Source organism: Mchenga conophoros, linkage group LG18 (assembly GCF_057382185.1).
Source record: "Mchenga conophoros isolate Kocher_MC1m ecotype Shallow Benthic linkage group LG18, M_conophoros_male_GT1.1, whole genome shotgun sequence".
Classification (NCBI taxonomy): domain Eukaryota; kingdom Metazoa; phylum Chordata; class Actinopteri; order Cichliformes; family Cichlidae; genus Mchenga; species Mchenga conophoros.
Window position 1 is genome coordinate 26,577,056 of NC_140543.1, and position 22,364 is coordinate 26,599,419.

General features: G+C 43.0%; 1 protein-coding gene across 1 annotated transcript in view; it reads right to left on the minus strand.

The window, feature by feature from the left end:
* Positions 1–22,364, minus strand: part of slc1a7a (solute carrier family 1 member 7a) — a 47,618-nt gene that overhangs the window by 3,327 nt on the left and 21,927 nt on the right. The window contains exons 4-10 of the mRNA XM_085253365.1: positions 17,337–17,379; positions 16,880–17,111; positions 16,523–16,622; positions 15,868–16,101; positions 12,426–12,620; positions 3,201–3,335; positions 2,906–3,005 (exon numbers count right to left, since the gene is read on the minus strand). Coding sequence (XP_085109491.1) covers positions 2,906–3,005; positions 3,201–3,335; positions 12,426–12,620; positions 15,868–16,101; positions 16,523–16,622; positions 16,880–17,111; positions 17,337–17,379 — 1,039 coding nt within the window. The remainder of the gene's footprint in view (positions 1–2,905; positions 3,006–3,200; positions 3,336–12,425; positions 12,621–15,867; positions 16,102–16,522; positions 16,623–16,879; positions 17,112–17,336; positions 17,380–22,364) is intronic.

Here is a 22,364-nt window from a genome sequence, read left to right on the forward strand (position 1 = left end):
GCTGGACTAAGGAGAAAAGGACTTGTATCGATTGGCTAGATGGAGAGATTGTGCTGGAAAAGATGTGTTGCAGGTTAGGGTGATTAAGGACAGAGCTGGATATTTACTAATGAGTGAAAAGTGTGTTGAGAAGATGGAAGGAGTACATTGAGAAGGTGATAAATGAAGAAAATGAAAGATAGAGGAAGGCACATGGAGGACAGTTAGCGCAGAGGATTAGTACGGAGGAAGCAAGGGCAGCTATGAAGAGGATGAAGAGTGGGAGGGTGGGCAATAAACCCATCCATGACCCAGCGTTAGAGGTTCTTGTCCAATATTTTCTGGTACTGGCCCCTCACTGTGGTGTAGCCGTCTTATACTCTCAGCAGAAAAACAGCCGTAAAGCATAATGTTTCCACCTCTGTGCTTGACTGTGAAGATGGCGTTCTTTGGGTCATACTCAGCATTTCTTTTCCTCCAAACATGATTGGTGAGTTGATGCCAAAGAGCTCGGTTTTGGTTTGATCTGACCATTCAGATGTTCACTGGAAAATTAAAGACAGAAGTGTGCATGTGCCTTCTTGAGCAGCGGGACCTTGTGGCAGAGAGGTGCACAAGTCTTTGAGGGGCAAGTCTCAAGTGTATAATGGATGAAAGTGACGTTCTATTGTCAGATAAACACCAACTAGTCCCACTATAACAATTTGTTATGTGTTATATGTGCTGTGTTGATGCACCACAGCATTTAAAGTGATGAGAGCGTACTCACTCAAGAGGGCTGTTGCAGTTAAAAAGAATAGACACAAGTAAAGCAAAGTGAAAAACTGCTCAGTTGAAGTCGATAAATTTACACTTTAAACTTTATTGCTTGTTACAACCGGATGCAGGATGTTAACTAACCTAGTTTGTAGCTCAACTTTCTGATTCATAGGCATCTCTTCACCTCACTAAGTGACTGACTTATTACCGGTAACAGTCTTTGTCGCTTTGTTACTGCTATCTCTCCTCGAGTGTTGTTTGAAAAAAAACACTTTAATATCTTTTGTCTGTGAAGGTTCTCAGTCATCCAGGTCATGGTGGTCTAAAGAGCTTGGAAAGAAAAGTGTCTGGACGTCTCTAATATCTTACTATATGTATGGACAACAAAGATTTAAGAAACATTTCATTTATTTTACTGTGCATTTACTGTACTATGCAACCTTTGGAAAGGGTTGTGTAAAAATCTTTATGACATTTAGAGTCCTCGCAGCCGATTAATTTAAAAACAAAAATTCACAAATTATTAGCATATTCAGAACATTTCCTTAACTAACAGAGAAAAATGCACCGTCTCATGAAACAATGTGCAATTCAGGGCTGTGGTCTGTCCCTTATTTACATCTTAATTTTACCCTTTTACATGGATAAAAAATGGTTTTCAAGACTTGAGTCCCAAACCTTGAGTCTAAGTCAAGTCTGAAGTGTTGCGAGTGCAAGTCGCCATCTCTGCCTTGTGGGCACTGCAAGACTGCACTCCATTAGCACCAATGGTGTTGCTGGTGACTGTGGTCCCAGCTGCCTTCAGATCATTAGTTCATTCATGTAGTTCTGTACTGATAAACCACCTTTCTCATGATCATCCACAACCCATCAGGCAAGAGCATGGAGCTCCAGACTCAGAGTGGTTGATGGACATTTTGTATTTCTTCAGTTTCTGAATAAATTGCACCAACATTGGACAAAGGATATTGATCAGTGTATTGAAGGAGGACAGGCAGAGGGCTGGTGTGACAAAACAAGATGCTAGGGACAGAGTGAGATGGATGCAAAAACACACAATAGCACACTATCAGTTATGGATTGGCCTCCCCTGAGGCCAGACCTCAACATTATTGAAGCAGCGTGGGATCATCCAGACAAAGAACCAAACAAAAGGCAGAAACATCCAAAGAAGAGTTTTGAATGTCCTCCAGGCCCAGAGAACTATTAGTGAAGACTACTTAAAGAAAGCTTGCCTAAGAGAGTTCAGGCTGTGCTGAAGATGAAAGGTGATCATACCAAATATTGACTCTTAAGCTCATTAGAAGTATAAAAACTCCGCCTTTTCTTCATATACTGTATTTCGATCTGTTTTTGTAAATGCTTTTTTTCCATTTTCCTACCAAGATAAAAAGGGGCAGCTCAAGATGTTTGCACAGTAATCTGTGAATAGCTAGTCATTACTGCATATACTCTCTGCTAGAGTTAATGCATTGACAGCTATGACAGAATTGGCTATAAGCATCAAATCTACTTTCTTGCTGCTTGTTTTGCTGCCCACCATTATCAGAATAATAATGTGCAGACTAATAATAATCCCCGGTTGGCTCCCTTTAGTGATGGCAGATACAGTAAGTACATTTTAGCCTATTATTATAGTAAAATGCTGTGGTTATCTAACATGTTTTTATCCATTATAAATGATTTGTTCATAATGTTAATACACTGCTAATATATAAGCTGAGTCATATCTCTCTCTTGGCGCTCTTTTTACTAGAGCTGTGATTTACTTAGCCTTGATTATCGAACAGAATTTGAGGAAGTGGAAATTGGTGGCCAATCACAAATAAAAGTTGTGTTTTGTTTTTGTGGTTTTGCAGTTCCTATTCCTCTGCTTCCAATCTTTCTGCTAAGAAAAGCTATCCAGGGAGAATACTTAACCGCATGAGAATAATATCTAGTTTTTACTTTCATACTTTCATCAAGAAAGTAAATAAAGGGTAAATCTGTTGTACTCGTTTTGGAGTTTGGAGTGTACGGAAAAGGAAATATTGCCACATTCGGTTTTCTGTCTGTCTTTCAGAGGAAGACAAATGCTACTATAGTTAGGTCAGGAAGACCTTGAGAAAACAATGCGGGGATTGCTTGCAGCATCGAGGTCCGCTGATCTAACCTTAGATGTTCTCACCTGTTCTCCCTCTTTCACAAAATCCTTCCTGCAGATATGAGCCATGATTCCTGTGGCCAGAGCGTCGCCCATCACATTGACCATGGTCCTGAATCGATCCCTACACGACAAGGTCAAAAGTTATTCGCAGTGAAGACTGATGAAGACCGTGGTTTATACACCCTATAACAAGTTAGTGTGTATTCCTGATATTTTGCTGATTGTTGCTTTTTTCAACCTCTGTGCAAGAAGCTAAGAGTTACTGGTTTTTAGCTATGATGATTGCTGTTAGAGAAAAAAATTAACCTTTACTTACAAAGCCCAGTCGACAGCAATGATGAGAGTGATGTCATCAGTGGGCAAACCCACAGAGGTCAGCACGATCACCATGGTAACAAGACCAGCCTGTGGGATTCCAGCTGCACCGATGCTGGCGGCCGTGGCAGTGATGCTGAGAGAACAGAGAGAGAAAGTCGGGTACGTTTATCTTCAAAGGATATACAGGAACACGTCCTTATATATGACCTCCCTGAAATGAAGGTGCAGATCTGTTTGTGAGCACTGAAACCGCAGGGATGGAAAAATAAAGCAAACATAGGGACCGTGGAGAACTATAATTCTGAATTACTTTAATACATACTGTATGTGCCATGCATAACTGTTTTGCTTCTTCTTCAGTGCAGAGTGCAATATAGCTCCAATTACTCATCCGTACTTACTTGGCAGCAGCAGTTTCAGCAGATTGATATTTTGTCCACAAATACACACGATCAGCTTATAAGAAGGGCATGAACTAATCCAAAGCTGGTGTATGGTAAGATAATTTAAATACGCATCACTCCCCTTAAACAGTGTTTGCTCATTTTCTACTCTAGCATGACAGATGCTGAAAAGTGGCATGACATAAACATTTCTGTGAACACTGGGTCCTTGTTTTCAGAAGTAGAAAAAAATAGGCTCCAGTTTTCTAGCTTTTGATTTTTCTAAGCAACAGAAAAACTATCCCAGCACATTGCTAGACAGCATAACCACGCTCTTAGAAAACTGCCTCCACCTCCAGCTTTTCTTTTCTTTTTTTTGCTTCTAACTGACTCACTTTAAATTAGATCCCTAAAAAGGTTAATATTTTTTCTATTATTTGTAGCAGTCACGTTACATCCTCTGGGGTTTAGAAATGAAGCCAGAGGAGAAGTGTGAAAAGCAACAGTTACTAAATGGCCACTTGAGGCTGCCTCCAAAATGAGTCAGTTCACAAGGATATCCAAGGATATCCGTTAATGGATTTAGCTTGCTAACCAAACTAAGAAACATTAGTGTAGCCAGTAGCGGTTTTTGATATGGGCAACATGTGCGGTTGCCCAGGGCGGCATCTGCAAAAATTTTTTTGCTCGTGCTCATGCTGCCCCGACATCAGCCAGCACATTTTGGGAATGGCATAGGCACCGATCGGCTTTCTATCGCCCATTTGCTGGGAGTAAGGTCGCCCTCCCTTTGCAGGGTGCGCCTGCTGCTTGCAGTTGCAGCACAGGGAGGAGAGAGCGGGGGATTCACTGGCTGGCTGGAGCAGCATCTAATAACCAGCTCGCAAAATAAAACAAAATAAAAACAAAACAACAAACATGAAAACACCAGACATTATGATACAGACTTATAATTTGCAACAATGTTTTTTTGAAATTCTATTCGAAAAGTGAGCGCGAGAGCCCTCGGTGCGCCTGCTGCTGAAGTCAAAGTAAACCTTATTATCATCTCTGCTACATACAGTCCAGCATATAGAGAGACGAGGCTCCAGTTACAGCAGTGCAAGTAAACAAACACTAAATATAAGAAGAGTTAGAAAATTAGTAAACACTTTAGGACTCGGGGTAAAGGGATCAATAACAATTTAAAATTTACAGTTTCATGATTTAAAGTCTCACACACAACCTGTCGAAAGGGGAGGGGGGCCGTGCTGCTTCCAAGTAGAGCACATTTCATTCATAATGTTGTAAATCCAAGCCCATTATGTATTCATGATTTGTTCCTGGGTTGTGCGAAATCCCAGAAAATAAACCCCAGACAAAGCGAATCTGTGAACTAAGGTGTAGGTCTATTAGGGAAATGTTGTGGTGATCCTCGGGCTGAGGATGGGTGTTCATACTGGAGTGCAAAATTAAAATGGAAGATGGACAAGAAAAGTTCAAAGCCATCAGGTGCTCAGTTTAGAAAAAAAGAGAAACGAAGAGGAGGAGAAACGAGCAAAAGATGCAGGTAAGCAGATGTGCGATTGGATAATGGCAGGTCATCCTGAAACAATCAGAATCAGAATACTTTATTAATCCCTAAGGAAATTATGTGGGTTACAGTTGCTCCAAGAAGAAATGGTAAAAATAGCAACGTTATGTTACAGATTTTACACACTTAAGAAATAGCACTAATATATACAGATCACTCAATTATAAAAATCAAGGATTAACAGAGGTGATTATAAATAAATATTAAGAAAATTGACAAGAATATTCCAGAGTAGAAAAGAGTGTGTGTAAAAAGGGTGTAACTATTGCAGTGTTTACAGTGCTTTATATGGAGCAGTTGTACAGGGAGATGTCCACGGGCAGGAATGATTTCCTGTGTCGTTCAGTGGTGCTTTTTGGTGATCTCAGTCTCTCACTGAATGCGCTTCTGTGACTAGCCAACACGTCATGGAGTGGGTGGGACTTATTATCCAACATTGTCTTTATCTTGGACAACTTCTGCCTCTCAGACACCACCCTATCGAAGTCCAGCTCCGTCCCCACAACATTAATGAGCTTGTGGATCAGTTTATTTAATCTGTTGGTGTCTGTGACCCTCAACCTGCTGCCCCAGCATGCAACAGCATAGAGGATAGCACTGACCACAACAGAGATGCAACAAGATAACATCAATTAGTAGGGATAGTGAAAAGGTCTGTTAGCCACTTGACTATGATTGTAAACAGCAGACACTGATGTAGTTTACTGAATCGTTTGGACTGTGTTCAGCACAATATTAATTAGTCATCTGTGTAGACAGCGAGGTTATTACAGTTAACCTAAACTAAATTAAAGCTAGATGTGAAAACATTTAAATTAACTAATGTGGCAAAGAGAAGACTCAGCTAAAAGCTTAACACTGATACGATTTTGTGATCTTAGAAAACAAAGCATAATAAGAATACAGGGATGTTTTAGTATTTTTGTAGTTTGTTAAATTTTAATACAACTTGTCTGATGAGGCATTGATGGACTTTGTTATTGAGACGCTAGATGTCGATAACACAGGTACATGTGTGACTCAGGTGCTTGAAAAAGTTCTGTGTTTTTATTGGAACATTTTGCGAAGTCCTACCTCTGACAAAGTAATTGAATACACTTAATTTAAAACTGAAACTAATAAGAAGTTAACAAAAACTATGTATGTTCAAACAATAGAAAACAAACTGAAACAATAATTGTGTTAAAGTTTTTACAGTATCTGAAGATCCCAAAGGAACGGCATCAGAATTTAAAACTTTTCTGGAAACCCATGTACGTGACTTCTTGTCACAATCACAAGCTTCTCTTTAAAGCCTGTATATGCTCCCAGTAAGAAAGTATCTAGTATCTAGTATCAGTTACTCTTTTTAAACTATTTATACGCAGAGAGCATCTTTCCTACCACCCATTTTTTTCAGCTCACAGAGAAACAAGCTTAGCAGCGTCTCATCTGCAGTTTGTACCTATGAAAAATAGCACAATCTGTCTCTACTGCAACCATTTAAATGCTGCTGCACTGCTAATCCAACAAAATGATATATTATATAACAATCTTAATTGTAGAACTACATATTTTAGTTATGTAAAGTTTCAGATGCCTTGTCCACTACTGTGGAGAAAGAATTAAAATATTTTGGGACAGTGACGGTTTTGAGCTTCTGGACTTTTGAGTGCAATTTGACTGCTTTCTCCTGGAAAGAACAAGAGGTTGGGGTTCAGGTTGGGCTAGCATGCAGATGGAGCAGCTACGTGGTCAGTAGCCAAACCGCGCGAACAGGATGCAGAGGGGGAAAAAATATTATAATTCTCCGTGACAAGGGAGCTGAGTAATACAGGTCATATGGGTTTTACTGCCAAGGGATTATGAGGGAGTGTGCACAGACTGCAGCCATGAAGAGGTCTGCTCTTAACATTATTACAGTAGGACATCGATTCAGAGGAGGGACAGGACGTTTCCCTTAGCCCGAGCCTGGAGGGGTTGGTGGTGGTTTGCTTACTTTTGACTGAATATTACAGAGCTGTGGTGTTGGTAGGATGAGGCCTGTCAATATTTTTTCTGTCTGTCTGTTTTCCCCCAGGGCTTCCAGACTGATTTAGCAGAAATCAAATCAGACTAAGAAGCTCACATGAGGCGTAATCTTTGTGACATTTACATATATGTGTATCTAGTAAATCCCACAATATTTTTATTAATTCAGAATTAAACTGAACGTGTGACATTATTATTCACGTTGCAGACAGAGCACCAAAAACATGCCTGCTGTTCATTTTTAACCCATATAAATTTCTCCCCGACTGCTGAGATATAAATATCTCGTTGTTGAATGTAACATATTTTTAAAATTCCGTTTTATTAAGAGAAATTAAGAGAGATTCAACTTCTTACCATGACTTTGAATTATACTAAGACAAGAAATAAAGTAAGTGGTTCTGTAATAGCTCTATAATTCCTCCCAATCAGTGCCAGGCTCCCAGTTACAGAGTTAATTCTCAGGCATTAAGTGGCAACTCTATAATTTAACAATAAAATAATATAATTTCTCTGAGATTTCTTTTAAATACGACTTAAATTAAATCTGAGTAAATCAGTGTTTAATGAAGTTTTTGTAGTGGTGGATTTTAGTACCTTTTAACAGACATCTGCACACCAGCTGACAGAAAGAAGATAAATTATCTGCGTTTAATGAAAACACCTTTTTTCTTAGCAAGTACTACAAATCTGGGGGTGAGCCTGACAAGATTTCCAAATGAATTTGAATTTTACCACTGTGACTTCATGAAGGTTCAATTTTGATTAAAGGATCTGTAGTTTGAACTATCCTGACCTTTAGTCCTAGGCAAAGAGCAGATCCCCAAGGAATGAATTCTACACTCAAAAAATTATTTAAGTCCAAAACGCTGGATTACACATAAAGTTTGTGTAATTTTGTAAGATAAATACAATATAAAATGTTACATTTAATGGAATCATGTCAAAATGTACTTGTCACCTTTTTTCCTTAATGATTGAATATTTTAATAAATAAACCTCTGATTTTATATATTTCATTTGTGTTTTACCTACAACTTTTTGCTTCGTGTTTATGAGCGGAAACAATAATTTTGGAGTGTGCATATAGGCAAATGTGTTTAAACTCTACGTTGTTGTCCACAACCACTATCCGCTACACAAACCATTACACAACCACTATCTTACTAAACCTTTTAGAAAATGTTTCCAGATGGACAGGAGCCACTGTGTAATTATTTTAACAGAATGCATTCATTAAATTCATAACATTAAGTTAAGATGGCGCCGGTGAGGTCGGCTGCCGTCACGACTGCTCCAACCACTTTTTCTTTGTCTTTATTTTTTAAGTTAGTTTTCAGCGTTTCTAAATCGGCAAAATCATCACCATTGGGTACATTAGGTATGACAGTGACACTCTTGTTTCTATTGGTATACAATGTACTCACAATTCGAAGTTTTTAACTCCGGATCCGAGCTGGCCGAGTGAGATCTCGAGGGAGAACAAAGGGAAGCGGCGGCGGCCTAGAGGGAAGCGAGCCGGCGTCAGGAACAGGCTGAGAGCTCGTGCACACCGCACACCTCTGCCTAGCATCCTGCTCGCCAACGTCCAGTCACTGGAGAACAAGCTTGACGACCTCAGGGCCAGGATAAAGTTCCAGAGAGACATTCGGGACTGCAATCTCCTCTGCTTCACCGAGACATGGCTGAACCCAGCGGTGCCGGACCACGCCATCCAGCCGGCCGACTTCTTCTCGGTTCACCGCATGGACAGGACACGGGACTCGGGGAAGTCAAGGGGAGGCGGCGTGTGTTTAATGGTGAACAACAACTGGTGCAACAGTGCGAACGTTGTTCCTCTCACACGCTCCTGCACACCAAATCTGGAACTACTGTCCATCATGTGTCGTCCTTTTTATCTACCTCGGGAATTTACATCGGTCATTGTAAGTGCCGTTTATATTCCACCACAAGCGGACACGGTCACCGCCTTATGCGAGCTGCATGAGGCACTCACACAGCACCAGACACAACACCGGGACACTGCGCTTATTGTGACGGGGGACTTTAATAGCGCCAACCTCAAACGCGCAGCGCCGAACTTTTATCAACACATCACCTGCCCCACCAGGGGTGAAAGGACACTGGACCACTGCTACACTACGGTCGAGGACGGCTACAAGGCACAATCCCGCCCCCCGTTTGGCAAATCTGATCACGCCGCCATCTTCCTCATGCCAAAATACAAACAAAGGCTGAAACAGGAAGTTCCGGTTCAGAGGAAGGTCGCGCGCTGGACGGATCAATCGGTGGCCGCGTTACAGGACGCACTCGATGACGCAGACTGGGGCATGTTCAGAAACAGCTCCGACGATGACGTCAACGTGTTTACGGAAGCGGTTGTGGGATTCATCGGGAAACTAGCGGATGATACCGTGGAGACAAAGACTATCACAACGTTTCCCAACCAGAAGCCGTGGGTGGATAAAACCATCCGCGACGCTCTGAGGTCCCGCACCGCTGCCTACAACACGGGACTCATGACGGGGGACATGGACCCGTACAAAGCCGCGTCATATAACGTGCGGAGGGCGGTGAAAGAGGCGAAGCAGCGCTACGGGAGGAAACTAGAGTCACAACTCCAACAGAGTGACTCTAGGAGCCTGTGGCGGGGACTAACGACAATAACGGACTATAAAGCACCAACAACCGGTATGACAAACGCGGCCGTGACTTTGGCAGACGAGCTGAACACTTTCTATGCTCGCTTCGAGGCTGCAGCTAAGGACTCCAACAATGCTAGTGTTAGCGGCGCTAACGGCTGCAGACAGGAAGATACTGCCAGCACCGGAAACGTGCTCGTCATCTCCGAGCATGAAGTAAGGAGAGCCTTCAAGAGAGTGAACACCAGGAAAGCAGCAGGACCAGACGGCATCCCAGGTCGTATCCTAAGAGACTGCGCATACCAGCTAGCTCCTGTGTTCACTGAGATATTCAACATCTCTTTATCTCAGTCGGTGATCCCCACATGCTTCAAAGAGTCCATCATTGTTCCTGTCCCGAAGAAACCCCACCCTGCTTCTCTCAATGACTATCGCCCTGTAGCCCTCACCTCAGTAGTGATGAAGTGCTTTGAACGCCTGGTCAGAGACTTCATCATTTCTTCACTACCAGACACACTGGACCCACTACAGTTCGCTTACCGTCCAAATCGTTCCACAGACGATGCCATCTCTCATCTCCTCCACACATCACTCACTCACTTGGACACTAGAAGGGGGAATTATGTTAAAATGCTCTTCATAGACTACAGCTCTGCATTTAATACCATAATTCCCTCCACACTCACCACCAAGCTGGAGCATCTGGGACTCAGCTCATTTATGTGTCAGTGGATCTCCAACTTCCTAACTGGCAGACCACAGGCAGTAAGGATGGGCGGACATGTCTCAGCCTCCACCACTCTCAGCACTGGAGCCCCCCAGGGGTGTGTTCTGAGCCCCCTGCTGTACTCTTTGTACACATATGACTGTGTGGCCACTACCAGCTCCCCCACCATCATCAAGTTTGCTGACGACACCGTCGTGGTGGGCCTGATCTCTGATAACAACGAGACGGCCTACCTGAAGGAGATTAGGAATCTGGAGAACTGGTGCCAGAGGAACAACCTCCTTCTAAACGTCAGTAAGACAAAGGAGCTGATAGTGGACTTCAGCACTAAGCAGGAGAGGAACTACCAGACCCCCGTCATCAACGAGTGCCCAGTGGAGAGAGTGGACAGCTTCAAATACCTCGGAGTTCACATCACGCAGGACCTGTCATGGTCCTGTCACATCAACACCGTGGTGAAAAAGGCCCCACAGCGTCTCTACCACCTCAGACGCTTGAGAGACTTCCAACTGCCCTCCAAGGTGCTCAGGAACTTTTACTCGTGCACCATAGAGAGCATCCTGGCGGGAAACATCTTAACCTGGTTCGGGAACAGCACCGTGCAGGACAGACGAGCTCTACAGAGGGTTGTGCGGTCAGCTGAGCGCACCATCCGCTCCGAGCTCCCTGACCTGCACTCAATCTACAGCAGGCGGTGCTGGACCAAGGCCAGGAAGATCCTGAAGGACCTCAGCCACCCCAACAACAGACTGTTCTCTCTGTTGAGGTCAGGAAAGCGATTCCGCTCCCTGAAGACCAACACAGAGAGACTGAGGAGGAGCTTCTTCCCGCAGGCGATACGGTCTCTCAATCACACCACCACACAGTACTGACCCACACATATGGTTCTTACACACACACTGGACTTTCTGGACATTGTTTTTGCACAACACTGGTCACTATATTCTTCATTTCCAGTTAATACTTGTACAGCTGCTGTTATTGTGTATATATTTATTTATATTTAGATTTCTTCATACATTCTTATATAGTTCTATATTGTGTATTTTGTTGTACAGTTATTTTATTTTCAACTTTAATTTATATATTTTATCTTATTCTTCCCAGTTAAATTTACCCTTCATTCTAATTTGTGTTGTACAGTTATTTCATTTTTAACCTTAATTTATATTTTATTCCTTCCTAGTTAAATTTACCCTTTTTAATTTTTCATATTTATTTCCTATCTTATTCATAGCCTTTCCTTTTTTGTTTTCTTTAGGTCACGAGCAGTTGTCCAAGCATTTCACTACATATCGTACTGTGTATGACTGTGTACGTGACAAATAAAATTTGAATTTGAATTTGAATTTGATGTGTAAAATGCAATCTCTTCTTTTATTCCAATACATTTATTTAAGCCATGCAAGAAAGTGAGCGAAATTATAGAAGCAGCTGTTAGAAAATGGTTTAGTATGTTAGTATCAATCCAATACCAAGTAAATACAGGGCCAGGATTGCAGATACCAGGTACCAGTATTTTTAACCTATAAGAGCATGTAGTGGAGAGCAGTGTGTCGTGATTTAAGAAGTGAATAGTCACACCTTTCAGCTTCTTCTACTTTTTGGAGAACTGAAATGTAAGTGTGCCTGTCTCTAAAGCACTTTGGGTCAGCTTCTGTTGTTTAAAATGTTTAATTTCCCCCCAAAACGCTTTATTTAACACAACTCAGTGAGCTACATACTGAACGAAATATCGATCCTATTGCACCAGTATCAATCCGATACCAATACCAGCGTTGGTATCAGTACTATCGATGTTTGGATTGATCCACCAACTTCAACTGTGCACATTTACTTGCTTACATCCCATTATGAGTTAGATTTTTTGACTTGTGATGCCCCTTACCTGATGGTGATGATTTGCCCAAAGTCCAGTTCGTAATTGTTCACTTGGGCGATGAAGATGGCTGCCACGGCCTCATAGAGCGCCGTACCATCCATGTTGATGGTGGCCCCGACCGGCAGCACGAAGCGGATGATGCGTCTGTCGATATGGTTGTTCTCAAGGAGGCACTTGAAGGTGATAGGCAGAGTAGCAGAGCTGCAGGAGGGAAAGAAAAGTAGGCAGTGTAATCAGTTGTGTTTTAGCAGGAAATGTCTCTTGGGTTCAAGCCACTGACAAAACAAACAATAAAAGCATGAATAAAGCAAGTAGCTCCTATTTTTCTGTGTAAAGTGGGAACCTGTAAGCAAGGAAATAATACAAGTATGCTGGATGAAGATTTAGGTTTTTAGATGTCTTTCTTTCTTTCTTTCTTTCTTTCTTTCTTTCTTTCTTTCTTTCTTTCTTTCTTTCTTTCTTTCTTTCATTTAGCCACAAACCAACAAATGATAAACTGAACAAATCAAGCGATCAATTAACTGGAAAATAACATCCTTATTCCTTCCTGGAAGATCCGACTGACCTCGGAGATAGTGAGAGGGTCGTCTGTTCTCATTTAGAGACAATATAAAATCTTTCTTTCCTAGTGCACTACTAAGAGAAAAATTATTTTTAGTGTACTGGACTTCATTTCTTGCTTTCTTTTTGTTTTCTCCTGCAGGCAGCAAACATTTACAGTCCTTAGAGTTTCTCAGAACACCACCAGAGCTGTAGCTGAAAGAATACAGGTAAACGTCACAACTGAGAAACACAGTGCTGCTGCTGCTTTTAGACTGGTTTATATATTATCAAACTCCTTGTAGGTGTTTGGGATTCTGGCTTACTCTTTTTTCTGTTTGGTCATACTTTGCAAACACTGCTCGCGATTCAATAAACCTCTGTCGACTTAATGAGTTTATAACCCCTGATGTGACACTGCTCAGCGTGACTGTTATTGTTAGTTTTAGTGAGGACAAGTAACAAAAAGATTTCCTGGCTATTCTGAACACATGTTTGTGGCATTGACCGTGGACTTAAATGCAGTAAACACACTAAAAGGCTGCGAGTTGCAGCGTGGTTGGAAAGAAATATATCAGTAAACACAGTGTAAAAGACAGCCCTGAGGTGGAGTATGATGTTAGGGTTACAGAAAAAAAAATCACCAACAAACATCCATTTAATTTCCTCTATTTTCGTTCCTAATAGAGCATAAAAGCAATTTTTCTTTGGCCTTGGCCCTCTCTTTGTGTTGATATTTCTGCTGGACCATAAATGGAGGCTTATACAGATTATAAGGTGGTCATCATTGTTTTCTTTTCTTCTGGGAAACATCCTAATGGCATGGAAAAATGTAATATATGAACATTTACCAGTTATTTTTTTTTCTTTCTTTTTCTTTGAGACCCTTTGAGGTTATTTTGCATATACACTCAACAAAAATATAAACGCAACACCTTTGTTACTGCTCTCATTCCCCATGGGATGGACGTAGAGACCTAAAATTCATTCCAGATACACAATATAACCATCCCTCCCAAACAGTGGTCACAAATCAGTCCAAATGTGTGGTAGTGGGCACATCTGCTATATTGAGATAATCCATCCCACCTCACAGGTGTGCCACATCAGGATGCTGATCTGACATCATGAGTAGTGCACAGGTGTACCTCAGACTGCCCACAACAAAAGGCCACCCTGGAATGTGCAGTTTTGTCTCACAGCAAAATGCCACAGATGCCACAAGCAATGAGGGAGCGTGCAATTGGCATGCTGACAGCAGGAATGTCAACCAGATCTGTCGCCCGTGCATTGAATGTTCATTTCTCAACCATAAGCCGTCTCCACAGACGTTTCAGAGAATATGGCAGCACATCCAACCGGCCTCACAACCGCAGACCTCGTGTAACCACACCAGCCCAGGACCTCCACATCCAGCAGGTTCACCTCCAAGATCGTCTGAGACCAGCCACCCAGACAGCTGCTGGAACAATTGGTTTGCACAACCAAACAATTTCTGCACAAACTGTCAGAAACCGTCTCAGGGACGCTCAACTGCATGCCCGTCGTCCTCATCGGGGTCTTGACCTGACTCCAGCTCGTCGCCGTAACAGACTTGTGTGGGCAAATGCTCACATTCGATGGCGTCTGGCACGTTGGAGAGGTGTGCGCTTCACGGATGAATCATGGTTCACATTGTTCAAGGCAGATGGCAGCTGAGAATGTCCCAGTTCTTGCATGGCCAGCATACTCACCGGACATGTCACCCATTGAGCATGTTCGGGATGTGCTTGACCGGCGTATACGACAGCGTGTACCAGTTCCCACGAATATCCAACAACCTCGCACAGCCATTGAAGTGGAGTGGACCAACATTCCACAGGCCACAATTGACAATCTGATAGACTCCATGCGACGATGTGTTGCACTGCATGAGGCAAATGGTGGTCACACCAGATACTGACCGGTTCTGGGTCCCCAGACCCCCAATAGCGCAAAAAACTGCACATTCCAGGGTGGCCTTTTATTGTGGGCAGTCTGAGGTACACCTGTGCACTACTCATGATGTCAGATCAGCATCCTGATGTGGCACACCTGTGAGGTGGGATGGATTATCTCAATATGGCAGATGTGCCCACTACCACACATTTGGACTGATTTGTGACCACTGTTTGGGAGGGATGGTTATATTGTGTATCTGGAATGAATTTTAGGTCTCTACGTCCATCCCATGGGGAATGAGAGCAGTAACAAAGGTGTTGCGTTTATATTTTTGTTGAGTGTATGTACCACAAGAAAATGCTACGAAAAAAGCCAGCTGAGTTTATATGGGACATAAAGCCTAACACTCCCCCACATGGTAAATGGCCTGTATTTGTATAGCGCTTTACTTGGTCCTAAGGACCCCAAAGCACTTTACACTATACACAGTCATCCACCCATTCACACACTGGTGATGGCAAGCTACATTGTAGCCACAGCCACCCTGGGGCGCACTGACAGAGGCGAGGCTGCCGGACACTGGCGCCACCAGGCCCTCTGACCACCACCAGTAGGCAACGGGTGAAGTGTCTTGCCAAAGGACACAACGACCGAGACTGTTGGAGCCAGGGCTCGAACTGGCAACCTTCCGATTACAGGACAAACTCTTGAGCCATGATCGCCCCCACATCAAAATTCTGACACAGCTCAGCCACATTAGCTCCACAGTGTGTTAAAATTACAGGATTTTTATTGTAGTGGGGCATTCACATCAAAGAAAAATGTAACTGACTAAATGTAGTAGGTACATGTGTGAAAGAAGTCCTGATGATTCATTTACAGACACAGTTTTTAAATAAAGTCTGTGTGCATTTGTCTGCGCATCAAGCTTTATAATAATAATAACAATAATTTAGGACCTCTAGATCTGCAAAGTCATATGCTTTACCTGGAGGAAGTGGCCAAGGAGATGAGAAGGGCTTGTAGAATGCCTCTTATGTAAACTATGGGGCTTTTCTTGGTGATGAAGAAGTACATGGCCGGGAGGATGAACAGTCCGTGCAGCACCAAGCCCATTACCACAGTGATGGCATAAAAGCCCAACTTCTTCCCCATGGCCGAAGGGTCGTCCATCTCTAAGATCTTTCCAGCCACCAGAAACACAATACCAAAGGGGAAATACCTGCAGAAAGGAGGAGGGAAGGACTGCTGAACACAGTGATACTAATATTAGCATGTTGACATATTTAATCCAAACAGTTTTAATATGCTGGTGGTTACTAGTTTCAAGGACCTATGATCTTAATATAATGTGTAGGATGCTAGCATCGTTACAATAAACCTTCACTAGATGAAGGCTTTAAAGTGGGGCATGTCTGTTTCACCTTTTTTTTGTAATCCATCCAATTGTTGTTGAGACATTTACCTAAATACGAAAAAGTCTGATCTAACTAATATCAGAATATTTCAAATTTAACATGCCGGAGAGTGAATGGCAAACAGTGCTGGTTTTTTATCAGTGTTAGTTATAGTTGATCAGTAAAACTTCACAAATGTTGTTACTTTTCTTGTGTTAGGGGTTTCTTGTAAAATACTGCTCTTACCAAATGACAATGGCAACAATTTTCAAAACCGCCTCATTCAAACTCTGACAAAAGTTGACCAAAGCACTTCCGTTGGGTCCCATTCTTCCCAGCATTATTCCTGAACGGGAAAAGGAAAAGAAAAATATGCAAGCATGCAACTGCAGGGATGTTTTCAACAGTATTAAGTGATAAGAATGGAAACATTTGTTTGTTCCCTGCACAGCACAGAATGAATGAAGATGTTGAACCAATGGTGGGTGGAAACCAAAATCATCGGCCCTTTGAGGCCTCACTTAAGTTTGCTTTTTTGAGATATATATTTATGCATGTTCATTGTGGATGTTAGTGCGTGTGGGATTCATGTCAAACACCCACCCATGGTTGCAGAGAATATAACGATCCCCAGTACATTCATGCCTTCGCTGGTGCCGGGAGATGTTTTCACGATGACGTCAGGAGGTGGCGTTAGATCCAGAGAAAAGTTCTGGGTGTCGGTGCCATTGTCATCCTGGATGCCATAAATGTAGACCCTCCGCGTGGTTGTCTCATCCAGGAGCTGAGCGACTGTCGGTTTGGGGATGAGTTCTGCGACTCTCTGGGTTCGATACTTGAAACCAAAACAGAGCACAGTGAACGTGACATACCAGACTCTTACATGATAATGAAACACGCTCATTCGTGTTTGCATTCTCACACGGCAACAGATTAATTTTATTCTTTTTGCAAATGTGTTGAAATAAATGGACAATAGAAGATAATATAAAGAGGCGTTGCAGTTTAGATTAAAGATTAGGGGGTAACAGAAATCTATGCTTTCAATATTTGAGCTTACCTGTTGAAACGTAGCTTGGACCAAGTTGGCTGGAAACATGTTGCTATAAAAGAAAATTTAGGGAATTTGTTAATATCTTTCAGTGAAAAGCAGACACATTGTAATGGATCCAAAGTAAAATGTAGGTTAACAATCCCAGAAATGTAATCAATGCAGAGAAATAGAACAGTTATAACTTTGCTTTAACAAAAGCTATTTCTGTGTATCTCCTCTTTTTTATATTGGCTTTGATATTACGGGTGTATAGGAATTTCTTTTACTTATGTATTATTCACATTATTTTATTGTATAATGCCTTGGTGCCACTGGATTTTAACAAGTCTCACACTCATACATTAAGACAAATGGTGGGGGTCTAGTAAGGAAGCTGGGGGGAAGCACAGGAAGAAACTTTTGTCTCTTCGAGGACTCTGGGAGGTAGCAAGGGAGTGTGAACCTTAAGGTGTGAAACAGCTGTGTACTGCCTTTTGTTCCTGAAGAAGGTATTTAACTGAGAGCCATGCTAGGCTCAGGGAGACTCTGCTGACCTGCCCCGCGGTCATGCAGGCTCTCCACAAGCTTGGTTGTCTGTTCTTTGTGTGTTTTGATTAAAGAATGTTAGCTACCGCTCACCGCTCGTCTGCAGGCTTTATTTAAATGGAAAACTTCCACAACATGGGGTAAATCTTTCCTGTACATCTCCTCCCTGTGAAATTGGAATTGATTAAATCAGAAATTCAAAGAAGGACGACAGCTTCTTTATGGATTCTGCATCATTACTACTGTGCAAGAAGTCTTACTCTAATAAAATTACACTGAAAATTTGCTTTGTTGGTAAATAGACTTTTCTGCATCAGTCCTATCAGTCCTGACAAATGAAAATCTCCACATCTCATATCTCTGAAGAAAAGAATATTGAGTTCTTCAGTTCTTGAGCTGCCACAGAGTGGACTCAGGTGCACGGACAGATGAAATCTGAAGACAGAGGAGCAGGAAGAATGGGGACAGTAGAAAATAGAGAACAATCTCTTTCTGGAGAGGAAAACAGATGCCCACCATCCATCGAGGTGAAATGAAACCGTTTAAACCGTGTCTGCCGTCTATCGTGATGGGAAATGTGCGATCGTTGGCAATTAAAATCGACGAGCTCTCAGCACTGGTACGGAGTCAGAGGGAATACCGAGAGTGTAGCCTGATGTGTTTCACCGAATCATGGCTGCACCAGGTCATTCCCGATGAGAATGCTTCCGTGGAAGGCTTCCACACTGTTCGGGCGGACAGGGACAGCATCGCTAGCGGTAAGCGTAAAGGAGGTGGGCTTGCTGTTTTAGTTAACAACCGGTGGTGTAACCCTGCCAACATAACAATCAAAGAAAGGACTTGTTGCCCGGACACTGAACTGTGTGCTGTTGGACTCAGGCCGTATTATTTACCCAGGGAATTCTCTCACGTCATCTTGGTGGCTGTCTATGTTCCCCCCTCTGCTAACCCCACAGCTGCATGTGACACTATCCACTCTGCCATAGCTCGGCTACAGACTCAGCACCCGAGTGCCTTTATTGTGATCTCGGGTGACTTCAACCATGTATCACTGGACAATACACTACCAACATTCAAACAATATGTGGACTGTCCCACCAGGGGAGAGAAAACTTTAGACTTACTGTATGCTAACGTCAAGGATGCATACAGCTCCTCCTCCCTCCCCCCACTTGGTAGGTCAGATCATAACCTGATTCACCTCACCCCCCGCTATGTGCCAATTGTGAGGAGGGAACCTGTGACCACCAGGACTGTTAGGAGGTGGTCAGAGGAGGCAATAGCGGAACTACAGGGCTGTTTCGAGGTGACCGACTGGGAAACACTCTGTGAGCCTCACGCCGAGGACATCAATGGGCTTACTGAGTGTATCACAGACTACATAACTTTCTGCACCGACTCCATTGTTCCAGCTCAGACTGTTCATTGTTACCCAAATAACAAGCCGTGGGTGACTAAGGACATCAAAGCCCTCCTCAACAACAAGAAGAGGGCTTTCAGAGGGGGCAACAAAGAGGAGGTGAGGAAGATCCAGGTGTTACTAAAGGACAAGATCAGAGAGGCTAAGGACAATTACAGGAGGAAGCTGGAGTGGAAACTCCAGCAGAACAGCATGAGAGAGGTGTGGAGGGGCATGAAGACCATCACTGGATTCAGGCCAACCAACAGCAGGGGAGCTGAGGGAGGTGAGAATAGAGCCGACGAGTTGAATCTGTTTTTCAATAGATTCGACACCACAGTGTCTGCTCCCACCCCCACAACCTCACCTGCAGTCAGCCTGGAATCCAGAGCCACACCACTGTGCCAGCCTCTCTCTTCACATGTTGCCTCCTGTGAGATTCCTGACACCCCTCCCCCACCCATCACCTTCACTCAATACCAGGTTGAGATGCAAATGAGGAGACTTCACTCAGGCAAGTCTGCTGGACCAGACGGAGTGAGTCCCCTTGTCCTCAAGACCTGTGCCCCCCAGCTGTGTGGAGTCTTTCATAAACTGTTTATGCTGAGTCTGAGTCTGCAGAGGGTCCCGGTGATGTGGAAGACATCATGCCTCGTCCCTGTACCAAAGACGCCTCGTCCCAGTGGCCCCCAGGATTACAGGCCCGTGGCACTGACCTCCCACATCATGAAGACCCTGGAAAGGCTCATCCTGGACCAGCTGCGACCCATAGTAAGACCACACCTGGATCCCCTTCAGTTCGCTTATCAGCCTCGTCTCGGAACTGAGGACGCCATCATCTACCTGCTCAATCGTGTCTACATCCATCTGGACCAGCCGGCGAGCACTGTGAGGGTCATGTTTTTTGACTTTTCCAGTGCTTTCAACACCATCAGGCCGACCCTCCTGGGTGATAAGTTAGCAGCGATGCAGGTGGATGCTTCTCTGGTGTCCTGGATTGTTGATTACCTGACAGGAAGACCACAATATGTACGTCTCCCACAGTGTGTGTCTGACAAGGTGATTAGCAACACAGGGGCACCACAGGGGACTGTCCTCTCCCCCTTCCTCTTCACCCTCTACACCACAGACTTCAGCCACTGCACAGAGACCTGCCATCTTCAGAAGTTTTCTGATGACTCTGCGGTGGTTGGATGCATCAGCAGGGATGATGAGACAGAGTACCGGGCTGTGGTCGACTCCTTTGTCACGTGGTGTGAGCAGAATCATCTGCAGCTCAACGTGGCAAAGACCAAGGAACTGATCGTGGACTTCAGGAAGACCAGGAAACACTTGACCCCTGTTTCAATCCAGGGGGTCAGTGTTGACATTGTGGAGGACTATAAATACCTTGGAGTACACATTGACAATAAACTGGACTGGGCTAAAAACACCACAGCACTTTACAGGAAGGGCCAGAGTCGTCTCTATTTTTTGAGGCGACTGAGGTCCTTCAACATCTGCCAGAAAATGCTGAGGATTTTCTATGAGTCTGTTGTGGCCAGTGCGATCCTCTATGCTGTTGCATGCTGGGGGAGCAGGCTGAGGGTCGCAGATGCCAACAGACTTAATAAACTGATCCGTAAGGCCAGCAATGTTGTGGGGATGGAGCTGGACTCCCTCAAGGTGGTGTCGGAGAGGCGGATGCTGTCCAAGATAAAGACAATGTTGGATAACACCTCCCACCCACTCCATGACATGTTGGTCAGTCACAGGAGCTCGTTCAGTGAGAGACTGAGATTACCGAAAAGCACCACTGAACGACACAGGAAATCATTCCTGCCTGTGGCCATCTCCCTGTACAACGCATCCACTTAACACACTGTTTGCTGCTACAACTACACATGTTTCTTTTCCAACTATTTATTTATGAGTGACTTATGTATGTATGTATGTATATATATGTATATATTGTACTATTCTTAGTTAGCGTATTGTCTGTCTTGTCTTAATGTTGGTTTAAAATGGAGCACTGTAACAAAAAATAATTTCCCCCAGGGATCAATAAAGTATTCTGATTCTGATTCTGATTCTGATGAAAGGTTGTCCGACAAACTCATTCAAAGGATCAAAGATAAAATGAGATACGTTGGTTAATGACTATATATTTCCAGGATGAGTTATTGATAGAGCATCATAAACTCTAAGTATGACTAATATGACTAGTCCTCTCTCTGTTTTTGTCATGTAATAAATAGCAAATGAGTCACTGTATCCTTACACAGTGTAAGCTGGGATGTGGATTGGCCCCACGTTCATGCAGACCACAGATTAATATAAAGTAAGTGAGCAGACCTGCATCGTGATCACTGTAATTTAATTGTCAAAGTTTGGTGTTTTTTAAATAAGTTTTTTTCTGTAATTCAGTTTCGACCACTGATTTAAGAGCTGAGACAGCACAGCGACAGGTGTCTAGTAGCACTATATCCTGACAGAAGAGGAGGGTCAGGTATTTAAAAGGTATTCTTTTTTATTTAAATAGAAGTTATATAAAAAGCTAAATATGCTTTAGTTTATGAATTATCTGTAACAAAAAATTAAGTAATGAGCAGATGATTTTTATTAAAGTTGGACAAAGACTACGGTGCAAAAGATGGTCCTGTTAAAAGGAAGTTTTTCCTGTTAAAAGGAAGTTTTTCTTTCCCGCTGTCCCCACAGTGCTTGCTCATAGGGGGGGGGTCATACAGTTGTTGGGATTTTCTTTGTTTTCTTTGTATTATTGTAGGGTCTTTACCTTACAATATAAAGCGCCTTGAGGCAACTATTCTTGTGATCTGGCACTGTATAAATAAAACTGAATTGAACTGAACTGAATAGTTTACATGCCTAAATGCATGGAATTTCTGCCATTTAATATGCTGATTATATATTTATGTTAAGATGCAGTTGAACAGGTTTACCTAAAATGTGACCAAGCCACTGAGCCACAGTGTCTTTAGGACAGAAGACAAAGTCAGGTTCCTCACAGCACATCATTGCTGTTCCACGATATGTAGGAAGGAAATCCCAGATACTACACAAACATGACTAATAACTTATAAAGTATTTGTTTTTTAAGTCAAGAGCTGCTG